This window comes from Polyodon spathula, chromosome 3 (genome assembly GCF_017654505.1).
Source record: "Polyodon spathula isolate WHYD16114869_AA chromosome 3, ASM1765450v1, whole genome shotgun sequence".
Taxonomy (NCBI): Eukaryota; Metazoa; Chordata; class Actinopteri; order Acipenseriformes; family Polyodontidae; genus Polyodon; species Polyodon spathula.
In genome coordinates this window covers 80,983,132-81,005,566 of record NC_054536.1, presented here as the reverse complement: position 1 = coordinate 81,005,566, position 22,435 = coordinate 80,983,132, and the positions used below count along the sequence as shown (strand labels likewise).

Sequence of the window (22,435 nt, the reverse complement as noted above, 5' to 3'; positions counted from 1 at the left end):
TATTCCAAATAAAACAGCAGTTTAAAATGATTGGGGGGACGGGGGGAGTAAGAGAAAGGAATTAAAAATAAATCAAAGAAACAGTTAGAGAGTTAGCTAAGAAAAGTTACTAAGATGAATAGCGATACTAGGAAATAGGTTAGGAGAGTGCCTTTAGTAATTGTGTAATTGATTTTTCCATGTTCCCAAAAACAAATATCAATACCACTTTCAACAGTTCTTGGTTTATTGAAGCGTATCTGTTCCCCAATAAGAAATAGCCATACGTAATACTTCATTCCAGTACTGAATTCCTGATACCGAAAAGATACCTTTTAATGCAACACTATTTTTGGATGGAAACGTTGATCACACACTTGTAACCACTATGGGTGAAAGGTAACTAACAGCATCACATGCAACACCAAGCTCCAAGGATGACTTAATCTGCAGTCACAACTGGTGCTCATTCTTTGGTAGAAGTAGATAATGCATGATTAGAGTTTTTTAACAAACACAAAAAATGTTACATTAAATCAAATGTTTATCTTTGCGTACATGCTTTGTTACTTGGAAGTTATTTCTGTAACATTCTCCAGTGTAAAAATATACTGTATTGTGGATAATGGTTTACATTTTTTCTTCTTTAATGCAATATTTAAAATAAATAAATAAATAAAATAAAAAAGCACTGTAAATTCATGTTAAATTGTTAAAAACTATACCTAACAATTCAGTTTTAGCAATGAGAAAGAATGTGAATTATTCAAATATGTGCAACAACACTGGGGATTATGCTTGGTGGATTATGTTGGAGGCTAAAGCTTTTGGAATGTTGTTACACAGCACATTTGCACAGGTTACTTATTCTCCTACTATTTACAGAGTCAATAATCAGTGTCAGCAGGTTTTAGGGCACATGGTCTACTGAAAAAAACAGACTAAGTTGGGGTATAAAATCAAAAAGCGAGCATCAGCACACAACAGTGAAGAACTTACTTAAAAGCAGAATGGCAACCTCCAGTTTCTTTATTGCATTGGCTGCTACTGCTTTTCTTTGTAATGCAGCACCACTGGTAAGTTTTTATATTATATTATTGTCTGGGATCTGTAACGCTGATGGTATTTTACCTGTTTTCAATGCAATCTGAGGTTGACTGGGAGCAATACATAATTATTTTAGATTTTCCAGTATTTCTAGTCAATCCATGTAAAGTGTATAAAATGAATGCCTTGAATAAAGATGGAGTTCAGGTACATCAGCAAGTTTTACTTTGTTAATCACTTCGACCTGTTCTAAACAAGCAGAAAAATAAAATGCAAATTGCCTAATAAAGGATTTAAATGTCCTGTTGTATCTTTTAAGTGATGATACTGATAATTAATTTAAAACACAAAACAAGCAACATAAAAGTAAGAAACATTTTCAAACTGTTTAAAATTTTTTTTTTCATTTGTACATTTTTAAAAGGGCCACAAAAGCCACGGTGAAACTGATAGCAAGTGCCCTCTCATGGTGAAAGTTCTTGATGCAGTCATGGGAATTCCCGCTGGTAAGGTGGCGATTAAAATCCATCGACAGGCACAGGATCAAAGCTGGCAGTCGATAGCTAGCAGGTGAGTTTTAAGCTATACGTGCATATGTGCATAATAAAGCAAACTGAGAGCATTGGATTTTGTATGTTCTTTTCTGTCTAAACAATTGCCCATCTGTACATCACTTACATTGCTGCATGTATCTGGAAAGCTCTGTATTAAAATTAAGATGAAATGTGATCTTACCATTATTTAGCACATTAAGTAGACTGAGAAATTTTTGGAGGTGTCTGTCAGTATGTCAGATTTATCCTGAAAACACAGGTTTTTACACATACTGTATGTAAATCAGTTATTTTAATATACAGTACAAGGATACAAACAGCTAATTTGCTTACTAATTCTAGGTCTATGTTATAGATAATGTTGATGTACATGATCAACATCTTTGTCATTCTGATGGCTCTAATTTTGAACTTACAGGTGTGGTGAGGAACATATGCTGCTCCCATCCCTGTTTTAGATGCTATCAGAATGCAACATTACTTAACATACATTGGCTAATTGCTTTTCATGCAATCATATAGAATATTTGTTTTTTGCTGCTTCATTCAGTGTCACAGATGACACAGGAGAGGTCCATGACTTAATCCCAGAGGCTGATTTCACTGAAGGAATGTACAAGGTGGAGTTTGACACAAAATCCTACTGGAAACCCATGGGTGTTACCCCCTTCCATGAAGTGGCAGAAGTAAGTAAAAGGAACTGTTAGAAATCAAACGGTTATACAAAACACACTAAAAGATGGGTACAGATTGTCATCAATATTAAGTAACCGCTAACTTGTGAAAATGTTATACCTCTACTAGCATAACACTTTTTTATGGAGTTTTTCATTCCAGTGAGCCCATTGTATTAACAGTATTTCTTTCCTACTTCATTAGGAACAATACATGTATGATTAAATTCAAAGTGAAAATAGTTTTTATATATTATTATATATATATTATATATCCCAGTACATATTGTGAATATGTGATGCCAGTTCATTAGAACTTCTTTCATTGGATGTCCCAGCAGCAATAAATAAATAAATATGTATGATGATAATCATAACATCCATTTAAGCTATTATGCTAAAATTAATTTTTGGCTTCAGCAACAATGAAATACATTTTACAAATATAGACTTAATGCCCAAATCCTTTTAAATGTTTACAGGAATAATGGATTAAATCTGTTAATTCCATTAAGAACTCATCTCATATATATATATATATATATATATATATATATATATATATATATATATATATATATATATATATATATATATATATATATATATATACACACAATATATACATATACACACACATACATACATACATACATACATACACACACACCAGAGATGTGTTAATAAACTGACTTAGATTTTAGAAAAAAAAGCATACTAAATTAGCTGTTACTATATTATAATTTTTATAAATTGTAAAGATGACACCTATATTTTATTTTCAGGTGGTGTTTCAAGCAAATAATGCTGGTCATCGTCACTATACTCTTGCAGTCCTCTTGAGTCCCTTCTCTTACACAACTACTGCTGTAGTCAGCAAAGCACATGAATAAACATGCATATCCTCCACTATTTAAAATCTGTTAATGGAAATATTTCACTTATTCCTGGTTATCAGCTTTTAGAATCTAGTACCCATTTTATAACCATTTAATAAATTATGTAAGAAATACAAAAATGCATGATTAAAAAAAAAAAAAAAAAAAAAAAACCTTATGGTCATTTAAAGTTTATTTTTGATATTGGTCAATGCTGGTCTTATGATTATATATATATATATATATATATATATATATATATATATATATATATATATATATATATATATATATATATATATATATATAACAAGAAACCTTAGCCAGCTGACACACCAACATTTACAAGAAAGTCACATTTGTTTTGCTAGCATTTATTTTCATAAGACATTAAATGATAAATATACAAATATTCTATAAACATAAATAAGAGGACTACAGTACACAAGGAAGTTCATTTGCAGCCATTCTACTCCACTGTTTCGTCACAATAAGTGTTACATTTACCTACATAAGGTAAAACTTATTACAGCATGGTGACAAACTGGTATGTAAAACACACATATGCAGATATGCCAGTTTTGATGTATGATTGTTATCTTAACATAGTAATATGACCAATGTAACAAACAAACAAACAAACAAAGAGAGAGAGACTGAGACTGTTTTACCTTTGGTAAAACAGAATACATGGTTTGTTACAAAATGTTACTAGAAATTCAAATACACCACTGGTGATTATGTCTCACTATAAAATAACAAAACAGACTTCAAGTTGTACCAAAAATTGTTACTGTTTTACTGCAGAACCTTCTTAACATGGACAATACAATATTTCGCCACATTAACTAGGTCTACCTTACAGTATTTCTAAAAGAAACCCATGCCATGTCCTAGGAGGCCTACATAATGTACTGAAAAGCATTTTGTTGAAGCCATGTTGTAACAAAGAGGTTACATTAGCCATCAATCCAAGTGTAAATAGTTTTATACTCACCACATATATTTGATCATACTATATACATTTACAAAGATTAAAAAAGTAAACACTGGTGATTGTGCAGTGTATTGTAAAATAGTTTCCAAATTGTGGTCAGCAGAACGAAACAGTCTTGAGTTTTACTGCAAATGTGTTTCCCTGGAACCAGATCAGCATTTTTACTATAATTACACTGCTTAAACTTGAAAATGCAAAAAATCTTGGAAAAGGTTTAATAAAAACAAAAAATAGAAAGTGCACACTGAATTTCTAGTCTAGAACTATTCCACCACTAGTTCACAGTCAATCTATTATACACACAAAAAAAGATAAATTAACCTCAAGGCACATAAATTTGAATACAACAAAAAGTTATGCTCTTCATTAAACTGTCTTTAAAAGGGATTATTCGACAAACAGTAACTTATGGAAAGCAACTGGTTTTTAAGTCAATTTATTTATTATTTACCTCCATCCTGTCAGTCAGGAATGTTTTGCAATAAACTCCCTAGCCATGCGATAAAACTATACAGCTACCAATGTGCATGGCAGCAAGATATATTTCTGTGGTATTCATAAATACAACAATTTTTTGTTGCTCTTTTGTGTTCCCTATATACAAATCTCATCATGAATTCATAATTTTTCAAAAAGCAAGTAGATTACTCATCCATTAAGATAATAATAATAATAATAAATAATTATTATTATTATTAAAACATACAGCTTCTACCTTCTTGGAACCAGGCCTCCTTTTTGCAATAGGCTACTCTGTGCCTAACACATGATTAGCATGCTGCTATTATTTTATAATCTTCTAAAGTTTCTCATAGAAATAATGTACTGCAATAGAGACACTATGAAGAAGCATTCGGCATTACTTCTCGCTTCTATTTTTAGATCTTGCAATAGAGACTTGTAAATTATGTTTACTGCAGTAACACTTAAAATAATGGCGGTCTCGTGATAGCTTCCCTAATTAAGACACGTTTTAGTAGTAAGATGTTTGGCTTAGCTGTCTAGAACAGTTTTGTTATCAGCACTTATTTAAACTCAGTCAAGTTTGTTTTGCATTATATATGGGAGCTCTGTGGCACATGCAGTACAGTTGGCAAATTAGCAAAATATATAAAAAAGCACCAAATTGGTCTGAGTTCATGAAATATATGAATTCTACAAAAAAGTTATTCCTGATTAAAACAAAACAAAAAAAAAGGTTTAAGGTACAAAAATAAAATCCTTATGTTTGCAATTTCATGTTGTGCTCAATCTCTATACAAGTTTAAAAAAAAAAAAAAAAAAAAAAAAACAGCAAATATGCTTCCACATGCCATTCAAGGACAACTACCATGTCCCCTCATTCAGGCTTACTTCAGATAATTTGTACAGGTTAAACATAAATGCAGTATCAAACAATACTTCAAGTTATAACTAAAGTAATCATTTTGTCAGAAACATTCTGGCATCAAGCAGCACTGGTACGTTTATCATCCCTCTCTATCTGTTCTCGAGCACCCTGTGACTAACTAATATGCCTTCATAAGAACCCTAGATTTTAAAACAGTGCACTTCAAAAATATATCCAAACCATTGTATGCAACAAAATAGGCAAAAGAAAAACACCTGAATTGATCAACTACGTTTGCAATTAGATATAAATATATATATATGTTATATATATATATATATATAGTATATATATATATTTTATATATATTAGAATAAAATTAAGGCATGCAGGAGTCAACCAAAGTCATCAAAACTTCTGCCCACATTATATGCATTATACCTTCCCACATGGAAGGCCACTCGCTCATCATTTTTATAGGTTATCAAATAAAAATGTGTAGTCATAGCTGCCAAAACATAAAACAAAAAAAGATACATTGGTATATTTCATAATTCTAGTATGCTAAACAATTGGTTTAAAAAAGCTTGCACTTACATATGTTCACTCATGCAAATAGAATCTGCAATACACTATACAGCCAGAACAATGGACAATACTTGTTACATATGACCAGGGGTGCTACTAAAACAATAATTAAAATTAACATGTACAATTCACATATACACACACAAAATTAACTACACTTTAAAAAGGCAAACAAAAAAAATAAATAAAATTAAATCACAAATGATATGTGTAGAACATAAGAGAAACACCTCTATTACCTCCCAATGTAACGTTAACTGAAGTGGCTTCACATGGTAACAGATAGTGATACAAAGCCTAAATGTATTTATAAAGGCTGTGCAGTAAACATTTTACTTTGTAACTGCTGCCACTCCTTCCTTAGTGTGATGTGAATTTATTAGCAAAAGCCAGCACTGACACTTAACATGCAATGACACGTACAATCAATTGTTAGATTATACGGGCCCTAAATTCCCTCAAAAAATCTCCACTTAAAAAAGAAACTTGGAAATTTTACACCATACTCCCATTGTGAACTGCCACAAGTTTCAGCATGAGATCTTCGTTATTGGTTCAATGGAATTCACTGAATCTGTGGCCATGTATATCAGATCAATAGTCTTCAATTGGAGCTAGTTCTGGAGTAAGGTTCACCGTTATGTTTTTATACAAACTACCCATTGTTATTTCTGGGGTATAGTTCAAGTTGTTCAAACCATCAAGATGTTGACGTTCTTTGGAGTACCTTAGTAACTTGTACCTGTAGAAGACAAAAACAACATTGTTTAGTAAAGGAAAAAAATAATGTAATGAAATTTATGCACACATCAAAAAAAGAGAAGTGTTATTTATTAGAAGTTAAACTACTATGCAAGATCAATTTTAAATGAACAACATGTTTGTGATCAAATAACTGAAATGCATGCTAGCATTTACCTTTTATAGCTATCTGCATGTTCTGAAAGCTATACTGCAGCTCCCTTGCATATTGTGCAGCTGGGTTCTTACGCTGTACACCGTCTGTTAGATTTTTTCAGCTGTTTTTGACATCCAACTGTTTTTTGATAAAATCGAATTGAACGTTTAAAAATCGAAAAAAATCGACTAAATTTGTACAGGCGGACATACCATTATCATGGGTGACAGTGGCCAACGATCATCTTGACTGAAACATCTAGTTCCCCTGAAGCTCTGGGGTTGTGAAGATGCATTCTGAGCCATTTTAGACCACTTTCAGAAGCAAATTTGATTTTGTAGAAAAATAAAATTCAGAATTTACTTCTTAAAAACATGCCATTTTACAAGATGGATTAACCTGATAAATAACATAGGAGGCAAGTTAAACATTTTAAATGTTACTTAACCTTTGACATGTAAGCCCATATTAATTCTATAAAACCTCAGCTGCGAAAATATACAATCTGTGCTTAACTCAATCAGATGTGGTAAATACAAGGTTCATGAAGTTTTTATATTACAAATTTCAGTGACCTTTAAAGACCACTCACAATTTTCAAAGACCAAATTTAAAGGAGTTACACGATTTTCAATGGCTTGGTTTACATGCACGTGAAAATCGACTCTCCCTGGTGCATTTCTTGTTCAAAACAAACGAATTGAGTGCTAGGTCCAGTAGAGATAACAATAGGCTTGTGTATGTGTGTGTACAATATTGTAGGTTATATTAAAAAAAAAAACATGTATTGTAAAAGGCGGTTCTAGTGTTAATGAAATTTCAGTTTTATATGATCCACAAATGCACACACAAATATAAATTCTTAGTAGTAAAACTTGCAGTTGGAAGAAATTATATTTTCTATAATTGTGGGTGTGTGTATATTGGAAAGGTATATAAAAACAAAACTAAACCAACAACTACCTAGACTATTTAATTAATAATGTATTGTCATCTCCACAAAATGCCCAGCATCTTCTGTTGCAGTCACACTGCTAACGTTAGCGGTTGTAAATAGTGCAGTGTGGCTTATGGGTCAAACAATTGTTCGTGTACGGCGAATTTTATTGTGTTTGTTTATTTTTTTTAATCTCAATGGTCGGACTTCTAGCATCTTCTGAATGTCTCTTTTTTAAACGACATTTTAAAATGTTTAAAAGGCAAAAGTATAACAAAACATAGAATAACAGTGTGTATACATTGAGTAAAAAAAGTACAGGGGCAAAATATATTGTTTGCCTCCCCTGTGCACTATGGGTTAGGCGCCTATGGTCTCAATCAAGTTACAAGTTAACGGGGGGGGGGGGGGGGGGGGGGGGGGACAAAAAAAAAACACACACATACACACACACATCTAAAAATGTCACAAAAATAAAGTAAGTGCAAAAACATTTTACAGGTCATCCAGGCGATTTTCAAGGAATTCCATCTACAGACAGAAAACTTTCACCCATGCATTATTAAATAAACTGACCGGCTTACAGAAGCATCTTCCAGATATTTGCATGAAGACTGCAAGCAGTAGGCTACAATGCCCCTGGCTACAATGCCCCTTTGCTTATTTTTCTAAATTATGGAATTGTACAAGTACAGTCTCTCTCTCTCTCAAATTACTGTCAAGTTGGTCCATGTCCTGAACATCCCTTTGGCTTGATTTTGGTTTTATCTTATAGTCGGTATTGGTCAGTTTGGTTCAGAAAAATCATAACTGTTGCATCACAACTGCAAGCTGAGGACAATGTTTCTTTGATTGAGGCTTCTCCTCAATTATTCTTCCTTTACTAAAAGCACGCTTTATTGGGAGGGGAGATGAACTTGCCACCATCATCCGCAATGAATATATAATTAAAACAAATTGAGGGACACATCTTTTGAACTTAACTTTAAACACTAATGAAAGAATCACCTGTTCTTATTGTAATTATACATCGTCAGCCTAATTCAAACTTACCATTTTTTAAACTGTCAACTACAATAGGATTCTTCTCTTGGGTGATTATAATATCCGTATCAATATTAAATCCAATTCTAAACGTTCTAATTTTCTGAGGTTACTGGATTCCTTAGATTTTGTCCAGCATCTTCAAGGTCCAACTCATAATCATGACCATACTTTAGATTTAGTAATCCCCATGGCCTAGTTGTTAAAAATATTATAACTACTAACCTTACTATTTCTGATAATCTTGCAATTCTTTTTGAGGTTAAATTACCTTACGATACAAACAGCCAAGAACATATAAAAATCAAACCTAGGGTAGTTAATTGATCAACTGCTGTAAAGTTCTGTGAGGCATTAAATGTATCGCTAGTTACTCCATCTAACATCAGAGGAGTTGGTCAACACCTACAACACTTCAGTGACTAACACTTTTACTGCAGCACCAGTTAAAACACGGAGAGTGTTTTCCAAAAGAAGCACACCATGGTTTAATGGACACGACTAGTAAGCTGAAATGTGAGGGTTACAAATTGGAACACAGATGGAATCAAATTGCATGTTCATTACTTTGCATGGAAAAGCCATCAAGCTAAATAAAGGAAGGCTCTCATCAGATTTTACAGACTCCTTTGATTATAGAGCATTCTTTCTTACCTGAACCTACTAGACCTGATAAAGCTACGTTGGAGGCTTTTTTCTCAGATTACCTTATAGCATTATTTCTGTATATGAGACCTACTACTTGTGCCTTTGATCCAATCCCTACCAAATTATTAAAATAAGTTTTCTGTCTTAATACAAGTATTTTAGCTATTGTAAATTAATCATTTCCCTGGTATAGTTCCATCTGCCTTTAAGGTTGCGGTGATAAAGACCCAGCCTCGACCCTAAAGCCCTTAGCAACTATAGTCCAATATTTAATCTGCCATTTTTATCAAAGGTTCCACAGAGTTGTTGCTAATCAATCACACAAGTGTGAAATACTGTATTTGAGAAATTTCAATCTTGATTTCATGCTGCACATAGCACCGAGACGGCCCTTGTTAGGGTAGTAAATTTTTTCTTTTGATAAGCTCCGACTCTGGCTTTCCTTCAGTTTTAATGGTTAGTGCTGCTTTTGATACAGGACCTTTCCATTCTATTGAATCGTCCTGAAATAATAGTGGTTTTGTCAGGAGCTGTCCTATCTTGCTATAGGTCTTATCTTTCTAATAGGTTCCAGTTTGTCTCTATCTGGGAGATGAAGACAGATTTGTCAGAAGTTGCCTGTGGTGTTATGCAGGGTTCTATCTTGGGTCCTTTGTTGTTTCCACTCTATATATATATATATATGCAGCCACTAGGTGACATTATCCGCAGGCATGGAGTGAATTTCCATTGTTACGCAGATGACACTCAAGTATACTTGTCTTCGGATTCAGGCAATCCTTCTACTCGGGTGCTATTAGCTGCTTGCCTTGCTGGCATCAAGCGTTGGATGTCACAAAGTGAACATACTACCCCTGTTCTGACCTCTTTGCACTGGCTCACTGTGGAGTATAGAATTGATTAACATTTTGTTGTTCACTTATAAAGCTCTGAATGGATCAGCACCATGTTTATGACCATGTGCAAATTCTGTGCTTTCCGATGGGTATTTTTTCACTTATGGGACAATCCACTGTTTTCACTTCTCACAACTGCAAGGGCTCTGGAATGAAGATCAACCCGGTGTCCAGTTTATTATCACTCAGCTGGTGGCCGTCATACTGCTTCCTTAAACTAGCTCTTTATATTACCTTAAATCCTAAAACTGTCAAACTGAAATGGCCCATCTCCACTTGTAAATTCAAACAAACTTACATATTTATCAAACCAAATAAAAATATTATTCCTTTTTTTTTTTTTTTTTTTAATTACACCAAAACACAGCTTAATTTTCCACTGACCAAAATGCAGCACAGAACACACTCAATGATCTAGTTGTTCAAATTCAGTTCCTACTACAACTGCATTACCTGAAATGCCTTGGTTTAATTTAAACAAAAAATCTAATATTCAATTAAGAAAAAAAATTAAAATGACCAAATCCAGAAACGATCAAGCCAAATGGCTTCCTCTCATTTCTGACTATTTTCAGGTTTTAATTATAATCTTTATCTATTTTTCCGCAGGGTCTAACACAAATAAAACTGCTATTGCAGTAAAACTGGACTATCAAATTTCTAGGTGGAGACAAGTAGCTATTTCAATAGATTCCTAGAGATAAATCAAGTGGATAAGTCATCAATATCAAACTAATGGCAAGACCTATCTTCAAGAGGTTTTAGATTATAGTTTAATATGACTAGGGCTTCTGTTCTTACTAATTTCATTTTTCTGTGTTATTTTTAGCAATTTGAGTTTTCTGTAAATGCTTTTTTTTTTTGGGGGGGGGGGGGACTTTCTCTTTTTATACAATGTATACAGGGCTAGACACTAACGGTTGCCCAGGGCAACCAAAATTCAGCATCAGATCAGAACATGTCTAAATATAAAAACAGAACTTAAAACTGACTTCTACTGTTACTCTCTCGCTCCCCACGTGCACAACCTGATAATCTGATTCGATGTGCATGACGTTGAAAGAAACACTGTTCGGTTCGCCCCAGTATAATCATGTATGGTAAAAAAAGAAAAAAAAAAATTGTCAGAAGAGGCTTTTAATTGGGATTCACCCCTTCCAAAAAAACTAAGGATCAACAAGATGACTGCATCCCCTCGACATCAGTCTCTGCTGTGCCACAGGCTGCCGGTAAAGGGGATGCGGCGATTTCGTATGAGGAGAAACGGCAACTTAAATTCCAGGTTAAGTGGAAAGAGGAGTTTTCGTGGCTTGGGTACAATGAGGATGATAACAAACTATTCTGCAACATGTGTCAAAGCTATCCTACATTAGCAGAGACTGGAGGTGCTTTCTTGATCAAAACCGAAAATATTACAAAACAAAATATCCAAAAACGCCATGCCTCCAAGCATCATCGTGAGTGTGCAAGAGCAAAGGAAATTTAATTGAGCGTCTAAAGTGCTAAGGACGAAACAATCCCTGACCATCTTATAAAAATGGACAAGAAGCTATTGGCTCGAGTTTTTTACTACAGCATACTTCATGGCAAAATCAGAACTCCCATTCACAAAATATTCTGAGATTGTTAAATTTGCAAGTGAACAACAGACCTGATGTGATATCTACTTATATCAATGACAACACATGCCGCAGGTACGTTTCTTACTTTAATTATTTGAAAATTAGCTAGCTATGTTTGTGGAAAAGCTATCTTTTAAACTAGCTAATTAATCCATGTATTTGTTAACACACCAAAGTTCATAGAATTCATCTACCAAGATCTGATCAAGGCAGAGTTGACAGCTATCAATCAGGCCAAGTATGAGAGCATTCTTGTTGAGTTGTCAGACGTAAGCAACAAGAATTTGGAGACTGTGTTCATACAGTACCTACCAACCTCTTCTTTGGAGTAGAGGAGCTTGAGACAGTTGATGCCACAGGCCACCGTGGTGTAGTCGAGAAGAGTAAGTAGCTAACTTAGCTTACCAATTGAAAAACATATATTTATATTTAACAAGTTTATTGTGTATACTGTACTTCATAGATGTTTGCTTTGCAAATAACTAGCTAATGTTTCAACAGAAAATGTCTCATACAATATCTGTATTACTGTGCCTATATAAATTTTTGTTTAGTTTGCGTGAATGGAACTGTGTTGACTTGCCTTCAGAAAATTGTTTGCTTGCTGAAACATAACATGCAAATACTGCTAGCTAACAAAAGTGCACAAATTAATTTATGGGCTGCGTTATAAAATGTCATAACAAATGTAGCTGGCTGCAGAGTATTGTTTTGGTGTAGATTTTTGAGCACTGATTATTTAAACTAGCTTAAGTGTCTAGCTATGTAACAGAGTGAATGGTTTCCCTGCCCCCACCAGGGGGAGTACTATTATTCTTATTTATCTGCCAATTAATTATTAGTGGATATTGTATTTCAAAATGCAGTGATTTTTTCAGTTATGTATTTGTAGAAAAGTACTTATGGGAATGCATGATTCAATGAATATGTAATTATTGTACTGAGTTAACTCTAATCTTTTTGTTCTGCTTTAGTTCTCTCCCGTGTTGGACTTGCAAGCTGGAGAGAAAGAATTATGGGGTTTGGCGCTGACGGTGCTGCAGAGCATGAACAAAGGTCAAGCAGCAGTTCTGAAGCAGGACATTCCATGGGTGATACCTGTTCACTGGCACACTGCCTGGTGCTAACAGCCACATATGTCAGAGAGGAGAAACAGGTCAAGGATGCAACTGTAATTGTAACTGGCACACATTCAGCATGCACTGCAAACATTGGCGCAAACATTGGTGCATAATGTTGCAGCAATTGGTGGTTCACCCCGAGAATGTTGAGAAGCAAAAGAGAGGGAGCACTGACATCCAAGACAAGGCAATGCATGTCTTGAAGTTTCTGAAAGACTTCTCAAAGATGAAGTTCATCTTTATGCTGGATGTCCTGGAATGCTTGTGCAGGTAGGGCGTTTTTTACAGCTTTTTGTAAGACCTGTCTTTGATAGTTCACAGATTAAAAGAAGGCATTTTAATATTCTTAACTGTTCCAGGCTAATGAACATAGCTACAATTAAATTATAGATCAAGATAGTCACTGGTCTAAATAAAGCAATAGAAAGAGATTTAATTAAAACAACCAAACAAAATGATTACTTTAAAAGCTAACATATGATAATATTTTTCTCTCGTTCTTTTCTCTCACAGATTTAGCCTGAAACTTCAGGAGGATTCGCTGCTGCTAGATGAGGCCATTCATGCCATGGACACCACTCTCATGACCCTACAGGACATGAACTCTCACAATGGGCCAAAGCTTCAAGAGTTTTTGCAAGAAGTTACAGGTAGTGGTCTACTTAAACTGTGGAAAACGTACTTATTTTTCATGGGTAGGTTGCGGAATAAAATTAGGACTTCGCGGACATTTCACAGACCTGTTTAAACATTAAATAAACCTAAATAGACACTATTTCAGAACACTATCAAGCCTAAAAGTAGTGGTACTTGCTTCCTTACTAAAACAGAGTGCTGTCATTTGTTAAAGGCAAGCAAGCGGCATACCCTGCAGTTGACTTGCCCATACATTAAGGACTGCACGTCTGCATCCACTGAATTGGTTGGAAGTGTAAGGCAAAGCTTTGTCAAGTTATACATATGTGGAAATCTATTATAAACAGCCCCAAAACCTGGTTACCCAAGGGCATCTGGCATAACTTTAATAAAGGCAATGTATGCAGCACGTTTGTCGTCATGTTATTTGTCTCATCCAATAATTTATTTTATTAGTGCAGAGTCGAAACAAAGAAAACGTGCCTATTTGTGTCTAAAATTTTAACTGCAAAAAGCAGCAGGTTGAGGCAAGGTGGCTGTGCTAGATCGCTTTAGTACTGATTTAACTTGCAGACAGGACTACTTTTTGTCTGGGCTGACTTTCCAGTTTGGTTTCTGAAAGCTGTTTATTTTATGTTCTGGTCAACAGCCTCAACAGTAGCCTTCTGTTTAATGTGTGACTCTGAACCTAATTAGCGGTCGATCGTATTTTCTCCAAAGACACATTAAGATATGCAAAAGAATTACCTCAATCTGCATATAGTTTCTTTGGGAAATATCTTGAAACAATCAGTCGAAATATACTTTGCTTTTTTTGTCTACTATTTTACCTCCAATGCTGAAAACTAGATTTTAGCAACCTAAATGTAAACAATGCAGCACCAGCTTTGTCCCACACTCTACTGCACAGTACAGGTCACAGAAAAGCATTACAGATGCGCCGATAGGCTAAAAACATTGTTGTCATTTGAATAGTAAACAACAACGTTAAATGCTTTGGATAATTTTTTTTTTTTTGTAAATTATTTGTGGACGTTTTTTGTTTGTTTGTTTGTTTTCTGCTTAAGTGCACACAGGACAGGGAAGGAATAAAAAAGCCTATCTGCAGAAGAAGGACATGTAGTTTGTTTTGCTTGCGTTGTGCACTAGTTCATTTCAACAAGGTTTATGTTTTTTTCTCTCTCTCTCTGTACTTGCCCGGTATGCACTGGCCCCTAAGAGGTGAATTTCGCGGTGACCCCTCAATTTCACGATTTCTGTGAAATCGCGATTTAGGTAGACCCCTAGTTATAGGCAATCAGTTCAAAGGGGTAGAGCTGAGTGTATCACAGGAAGATGATCAGCCATTTCTTAACCTAAGGTACTTTTAAATGTATCATTGTATTTTCTCAAATGTAGAAAAAGATAGCAAGGTCTGCACTCTGAAAAGTTGACTTTTCCACATATTTAAAATTAGGATATAATGTTTATGTTATCTTTAACAAAACAAAGAAATTCCATATATTCCATATGTTTCTTTTTTTTTTTTTAAAACAGGTCCAGAGTTATTAAGGCACTGACCAGCCACCTGGAGGAGAGATTTCAATCCCTGAAGAGCAAGGAGGTGCTCTCAGCAGCTGCTGTCCTGGACCCCATGAAGTGGCCCTCAGACCGAGACGAGCTGGTATCGCCTGGCAATAAAGCTGTTGCCTACCTATGTGACCACTTCAAACAAGTGCTCTCATCCAATGGCTGCAGTATGGAGGAGGTTGTGTTTGAATGGATGACAGCAAAAGTGCACATTATTGACACACCCAGATCCCAGTGGTGCTATGTGGGGAAGGACATGTTTGCTGACCCTATTCTGCAGAATCGATTTTCCAACCTGCGCCACCTAACAGAACTTTCACTGGTGATCCCTCTCTCTACAGCAGCAAGTGAGAGAGGGTCCAGTTGTATAAAGCGAGTGAAAAGTGACTGGAGGTCTTCACTTTCAGTCGACATGCTTTTAAAATGAACGTTCACATTCATGAATGAACCAAGCCAGAATAAATATGACGCTGCAGGTGCAGTTAACAGATGGTTGAGAGCAGAGGAAATGGCTCGTCGGCCAGACTATATGAATGCCTGAACTGATGCAACATAAGAACATAAGAAAGTTTACAAACGAGAGGAGGCCATTCGGCCCATCTTGCTCATTTGGTTGTTAGTAGCTTATTGACCCCAGAATCTCATCAAGCAACTTCTTGAAGGATCCCAGGGTGTCAGCTTCAACAACATTACTGGGGAGTTGATTCCAGACCCTCACAATTCTCTGTGTAAAAAAGTGCCTCCTATTTTCTGTTCTGAACGCCCCTTTGTCTAATCTCCATTTGTGACCCCTGGTGTTTGTTTCTTTTTTCAGGCTGAAAAAGTCCCTTGGGTCGACACTGTCAATACCTTTTAGAATTTTGAATGCTCGAATTAGGTCGCCGCGTAGTCTTTGTTCAAGACGGAACAGATTCAATTCTTTTAGCCTGTCTGCATATGACATGCCTTTTAAGCCCGGAATAATTCTGGTCGCTCTTCTTTGCACTCTTTCTAGAGCAGCAATATCTTTTTTATAGCGAGGTGACCAGAACTGCACACAATATTCAAGATGAGGTCTTACTAGTGCATTGTACAGTTTTAACATTACTTCCCTTGATTTAAATTCAACACTTTTCACAATGTATCCGAGCATCTTGTTAGCCTTTTTTATAGCTTCCCCACATTGTCTAGATGAAGACATTTCTGAGTCAACAAAAACTCCTAGGTCTTTTTCATAGATTCCTTCTCCAATTTCAGTATCTCCCATATGATATTTATAATGTACATTTTTATTTCCTGCGTGCAGTACCTTACACTTTTCTCTATTAAATGTCATTTGCCATGTGTCTGCCCAGTTCTGAATCTTGTCTAGATCATTTTGAATGACCTTTGCTGCTACAACAGTGTTTGCCACTCCTCCTACTTTTGTGTCGTCTGCAAATTTAACAAGTTTGCTTACTATACCAGAATCTAAATCATTAATGTAGATTAGGAATAGCAGAGGACCTAATACTGATCCCTGTGGTACACCATTGGTTACCACACTCCATTCTGAGGTTTTTCCTCTAATCAGTACTTTGTTTTCTACATGTTAACCACTCCCTAATCCATGTACATGTGTTTCTTTGAATCCCAACTGCGTTCAGTTTGAGAATTAATCTTTTGTGCGGGACTTTGTCAAAAGCTTTCTGGAAATCTAAATAAACCATGTCATATGCTTTGCAATTATCCATTATCGATGTTGCATCCTCAAAAAAATCAAGCAAGTTAGTTAGACACGATCTCCCTTTCCTAAAACCATGTTGACTGTCTCCCAGGACCCTGTTACCATATAGGTAATTTTCCATTTTGGATCTTATTATAGTTTCCATAAGTTTGCATAATAGAAGTCAGGCTTACTGGTCTGTAGTTACCTGGTTCAGTTTTGTTTCCCTTTTTGTGGATCGGTATTACGTTTGCAATTTTCCAGTCTGTCGGTACCACCCCTGTGCCAAGAGACTGCTGCATGATCTTGGTTAGCGGTTTGTAAATTACTTCTTTCATTTCTTTGAGTACTACTGGGAGGATCTCATCCGCCCAGGGGATTTGTTTATTTTAAGAGCTCCTAGTCCCTTTAACACTTCTGCCTCAGTTATGCTAAAGTTATTTAAAACTGGATAGGAACTGGATGACATGTGGGGCATGTTGTCAGTATCTTCCTTTGTAAAAACTTGTGAAAAGTAATCATTTAATATATTTGCTATTTTTTTTTCTTCATCTACAATTTTGCCATTTGTATATCTGTGACTGAAAGTAATGCTGTATATCACAATGAAATGTTCAATGTTTGTTGGCCTGGATAAGGGTGTCTGCTTGGTAAATAATACATTAAGAAAACAGCAATGTTTATTTTTTTATTTTTTTTCAGGCAACCTAAATTTCACTCCGGGCAACCTGGATTTTGTTTTTTTTTTTCTGGTTGCCCTGCAGGGCAACAGGAAACAAGTTATTGTAGAGCCCTGCTGTATAATAAGTGAACAATTTTGCAGGCATAGTGTGCAATATTATTTTGCATATCTACTGTAAATGCTCAGGAGCCCTAGTAGCTTGCATCAATACAAGATCCGAGTAAAATAGGTTGACGTAAACATTGAAAGGCTTCCACACTAACCTTCCCAAGAACTGAACTTCTCCTCTGTGATGATGTGGGATTGATTTGTAATTTCCCAAGTCTCCTTCTGGCCTTGTCACATTGAATCCAGCATAGTGAACTCTGAAACAAAAATAACTAGTTGTATGTAAATGTTACATTTAAACATCCCATATGCAGCATGAAAAAGCATTCAACATAACATAACTACAGAAACAGTTCACTGCAGCATTTGGAAAGAAGCTTGTGGTTATAAATTGTTATATATTTTTAAAAAAAAGCTAAATCAAGTTTACAATTATATAGGGCTTAAACTCATACAAGTCCTGCCCAAAAGTCCTCTGTTGTAGACTCGGAAATTATTTTTTTTTTTAAATTTCTTTAATGCACAGGAAAAAGGACGTAAAACTTGTCAAATAAATTGATCAGGCATGCTTGTTCTGCCTATTAAGGCAATACAACAGGTTTGAACTGCAACAGATGTTTATTTTTTACTGCATATTTTTGCCATGTGCATTTCAGAATTTTTTTGTACATTTCTGGAATCTAAAGCCCCTTTCACAGTGGCATGTTCTACCCCGGTCAGAACCTACCCGGGTCAGGACCCGGTGTCACACTGGTGGGGTATGCGATTTTATACTGCTTTTGATAAAGCAGAGTTGGCCTGGGTTACAGATGCAAGTGCACAATGTGCATAATAATGCCCCTGAAGCAGCTTGTTACTGACGCTTGCATCCAGGCTTCTCAGGATTGAATCGTCGGCGGAAATGTTGATTAGAAGTAATCTGTAATCTGGATCATGCTGTGTCTCAAAATCAACAAAAATATGGCTAAACAGAACAGATAGAAATGTTCCTTGCGCACGTGACTGTTTGTTATTGCGTCGGCTCATGAACGACCATCATGCATTTCATCTCGCACAACCCAGGTCAAAGTGTGTCGACCCACATCGAGGTGAGTCGCTAGGACCCGGGTACGACCCAGGCACGTGGTTTCACACTACACGGGATTGTGACCCGGGTAGCCAGAACCCAGGTAGGAGTGACAGTGTGAAAGGAGCTTAAACTGCATCACACTGCCCATCTCACATACAACAAGTCTTATTTGGCAAAGGTCTATATGCATTACACTATGTAACACAATTTTTGTTCCTGGGTAGTAAGTGTTATTTCCTAATTGCTTATGCCTCAAAAGTATAGAAATTGGCTGTTATTCCCCACAAACTTTGCTTTTGTGACCAGGACAGTGATATTTCAAAATATCACTATTTCCAATGGGAAAACGGGCAAATGTGTGTCTTTTCGTTCACATAAAGTCAGACAACATATGAATCCAAATTAACAAGTATTTATACTAAAGTAATACAAAAATGACTACAAAAGATTTAGAAGCGAGTAGTTTTTCGAGATTTACGATTATACTGTAAATACATACTTTTGAGGCATAAGCAATTAGGAAATAACACTTACTACCCAGGAACAAAAAAAAAAAAAAAAAAAAAAAAAAATTGTTACACTGTGTTATTTAAGCCATCTTAAAAATATAGTTTTTACCCCCCCCCCGACAAACGTGACAGCAGTCAGAATAGCTGCAAAATAAAAATAAAACTGCTTGCAGCTTTGAACAAGGGACGCACACAGATGTATCTAGTGTCTAGTGACAATTTAATTAAGGCAGCGTAGCAGAGATTCGGAATAAAACATAAAACGCATAGCAAAATTATGTACTTTTAGAAGTTTTGCTTGTCTCACCATCATAATAGTTCTGGGAGACTGGGCAGGGTTGAAAACCTAACCCCCAGACAAACCCCAAATGCAGTCTAAACCAAACAGAAGGCACTGCAGGAAATTCAGATATTTCCTGTTTGAAATTCTGTAAAGGATTGCAGCCTAGGATCAGGCTCAGTTTTTGCCCAAGAAATTTTTCCACCAAGATTTCTGCAGCCTTGACGATCCCTGCACATCGTATCTGGACTATGTGCCCTGCTCCTCGGAATTTAACTCAAGTCTGAAGTATAATTATTTTCTCTCTCCATTTGGGAATAGTGAGATTATTGTAGGTTCGCTGTGACTCGTGCATATGCTGGTAATAGTCAGTATTTCGTTGGTAAATTGTTGTCTAATGCTTTGTTTTATTGTAACATTGTTTAATGTAACAGACATTCTTGATTGTTAATTATTTTTACTGATTACACCGTGTAACAGATTTATTTATTTATTTATTTTGTTCCTGGGTAGTAAGTGTTATTTCCTAATTGCTTATGCCTCAAAAGTATAGAAAATGGTTATTACTCCCCACAAACTTTGCTTTTGTGACCAGGACAGGTAAATTTCAAAATATCACTATTTACAGTAAATTTACAGTATAATCGTAAATCTCAAAAAACTACTCGCTTCTAAATCTTTTGTAGTCATTTTTGTATTACTTTAGTATAAATACATGTTAATTTGGATTCATATGTTTTTTTTTTCTGACTTTATGTGAACGAAGAGACACATATTTGCCCATTTTCCCATTGGAAATAGTGATATTTTGAAATTTACCTGTCCTGGTCACAAAAGCAAAGTTTGTGGGGAATAATAGCCATTTTCTATACTTTTGAGGCATAAGCAATTAGGAAATAACACTTACTACCCAGGAACAAAAATTGTGTTACATAGTGTTACATGAACGTATCGTTATTGCAGGTTTAATTGATATTCTGCACGCATTGCGTTATTGCCCGTTTGATTTTCTGAACGTATTAAATTGAATGCATGTTTAATAAATTTGGTTTTAAAATAGATTTCTAGTAAACTTTCCTGTATAACAACCTTGACTTAAGTACCTTAAATGAAAATCAATTGTGTTTTTTTTTGTTGTTGTAACGTGTAAATCTGCTATCTTTTTCAGAGAACTATACTGAGAACAGGTTTATAAATTATAATAAAAAGTGGGTGTAAGAATATTAACTGCTTAAAATATAACCCACAATATGTTTAGTTAACAGAACTGTGACGATTCTTTGTTAGCCATTTTATTTTTCCATAACAAGCTCAGTATAGTGTGCTATTCTCCATTTGCATTTACTGGTTCATATCTACTGTATCTATACAAGTTTGCAGCAGCTCACCTGTTCCACAGATCATCATCTTCTCCACCCCAGCCCCAGAAAGCATTGGGAAATCCGTTTATCTTCCGGAACTGTTCCACTGTTACACCACTTACACCCCCAAAGAACTCGTTATATGGAAGACTAAAATGGCAAATGTAAACAGACAATCAGGCAAAACTAAAATCTTATTCAATATTAAAGGATTTATAAATAAATAAAACACAACTTACTGTACCTGTTGAATAACATTTTCAATAAAAAGTGTTAACTATTTACCAATTTAGTAAAAAATAATAAATCCCAGCTTACATACAGTACTACTATTCAATAGAACTGATGAGACAGCAAAGCAACAGACATTAGAAAATACAATGTCTAAATATAAATTGTGTGGACAAGTTATTACCACATCAGTGGGCTTGGTGTAAAACTGTAAACCCAACTCAAACTAACAATTCTAAAAACTCACATTTAAAAAAAATAACTACATAATACCATAACAGATTATTTATAAAAATCAGACACCTCATATTTAACCCTTTGGTAATACTTGTACAGAACTATTTACATTTTGTATGCAAAACTATTGGGTCATTCCACATCAAATGGACAACGGGTCACCCCCTCACTAGCTCAGATTCTTTGAAAAGGGGCTAGGTTTGAGAAATCATATCTTTCAACATATAGACATCAGCTTGATATTCACAGTACACAACTGCTCTTCTTGTTCAATATTGGCAACTATGAAAAAGCGAAATGACGGCAATACAAATACTGTATTGTACTTATGAGAACTCCTGAACTACTGTAGTTATTACCTTTGTTGTAGTTTCTTCAGGTTGTCTACAGAATAGAATTGAATTGTCAGTGTCGCATGTTGAGCCCCCAAAGTGGACATCAGGCCACAAATGGCATCCCTTCATCACCCCTGAACTTAAAAGGCATTTCAGAGACACACTTGTGCTTTTAATATGTCATAAAGCTATGTTTTTTCTAAGTTTAGCATTGTAAAATTCACAAGGGATGCACCAAATCATCAGACTGGAATAGGAGCTGCTTACTGATAAAATACCATAATCTGTAATTGTTGTTTCCTTGTCGTTATCTCCGATTATTATTAGCCCTCTTTAAGGTTAGCTGAAATCGGAGTAGCTGCAGTGTACGAAACAAGATTTGTGGAAATTCATTGGAAACTTGTTTTAAAGTATTTCAAATTGAAAAGCTCTGTGGCTATGATATTATACTTTAACACTGGGGTCAGACCCACAGTTTTCATCTCCAATCCACCCTCGACAATTCAAACTGTCATCCCATG

At 35.3% G+C, this 22,435-nt stretch overlaps 2 protein-coding genes and 1 long non-coding RNA gene across 4 annotated transcripts in view; 2 read left to right on the top strand and 1 right to left on the bottom strand.

Annotated features, from left to right (window-relative positions):
- Window positions 1-948: 948 nt before the first annotated feature.
- On the top strand, window positions 949-3,305 carry ttr (transthyretin (prealbumin, amyloidosis type I)). The gene is made up of 4 exons (XM_041246088.1): window positions 949-1,055; window positions 1,451-1,596; window positions 2,131-2,266; window positions 3,040-3,305. Exons 1-4 carry the CDS (start codon window positions 990-992, stop codon window positions 3,145-3,147), a joined length of 456 nt encoding a protein of 151 aa, XP_041102022.1. The 5' UTR covers window positions 949-989; the 3' UTR covers window positions 3,148-3,305.
- Window positions 3,306-5,885: 2,580 nt separating this feature from the next.
- The window catches only part of LOC121313482 (beta-1,4-galactosyltransferase 6), a 42,919-nt gene continuing 26,369 nt past the window's right edge, over window positions 5,886-22,435 (bottom strand). The window contains exons 7-9 of the mRNA XM_041246087.1: window positions 21,139-21,261; window positions 18,048-18,149; window positions 5,886-6,789 (exon numbers count right to left, since the gene is read on the bottom strand). Coding sequence (XP_041102021.1) covers window positions 6,642-6,789; window positions 18,048-18,149; window positions 21,139-21,261 — 373 coding nt within the window. The 3' untranslated portion in view covers window positions 5,886-6,641. The remainder of the gene's footprint in view (window positions 6,790-18,047; window positions 18,150-21,138; window positions 21,262-22,435) is intronic.
- Window positions 8,310-16,042, top strand: LOC121313484. 2 transcript variants are annotated; one of them, XR_005949997.1, is made up of 5 exons: window positions 8,310-12,164; window positions 12,269-12,475; window positions 13,067-13,483; window positions 13,727-13,863; window positions 15,386-16,042. It is a non-coding gene; the product is annotated as an uncharacterized LOC121313484 (long non-coding RNA). The 2 variants fall into 2 exon arrangements; XR_005949996.1 differs by having other exon boundaries at window positions 8,310-12,475.

What these genes read in the sequence shown, in the direction of transcription:
- ttr (XM_041246088.1), top strand. Translation starts at nt 990, where the DNA reads ATGGCAACCTCCAGTTTCTTTATTGCATTGGCTGCTACTGCTTTTCTT. An exon ending in TTTGTAATGCAGCACCACTG is followed by an intron (nt 1,056 to 1,450) that starts GTAAGTTTTTAT and finishes CATTTTTAAAAG; the next exon opens with GGCCACAAAAGCCACGGTGA. An exon ending in TGGCAGTCGATAGCTAGCAG is followed by an intron (nt 1,597 to 2,130) that starts GTGAGTTTTAAG and finishes TGCTTCATTCAG; the next exon opens with TGTCACAGATGACACAGGAG.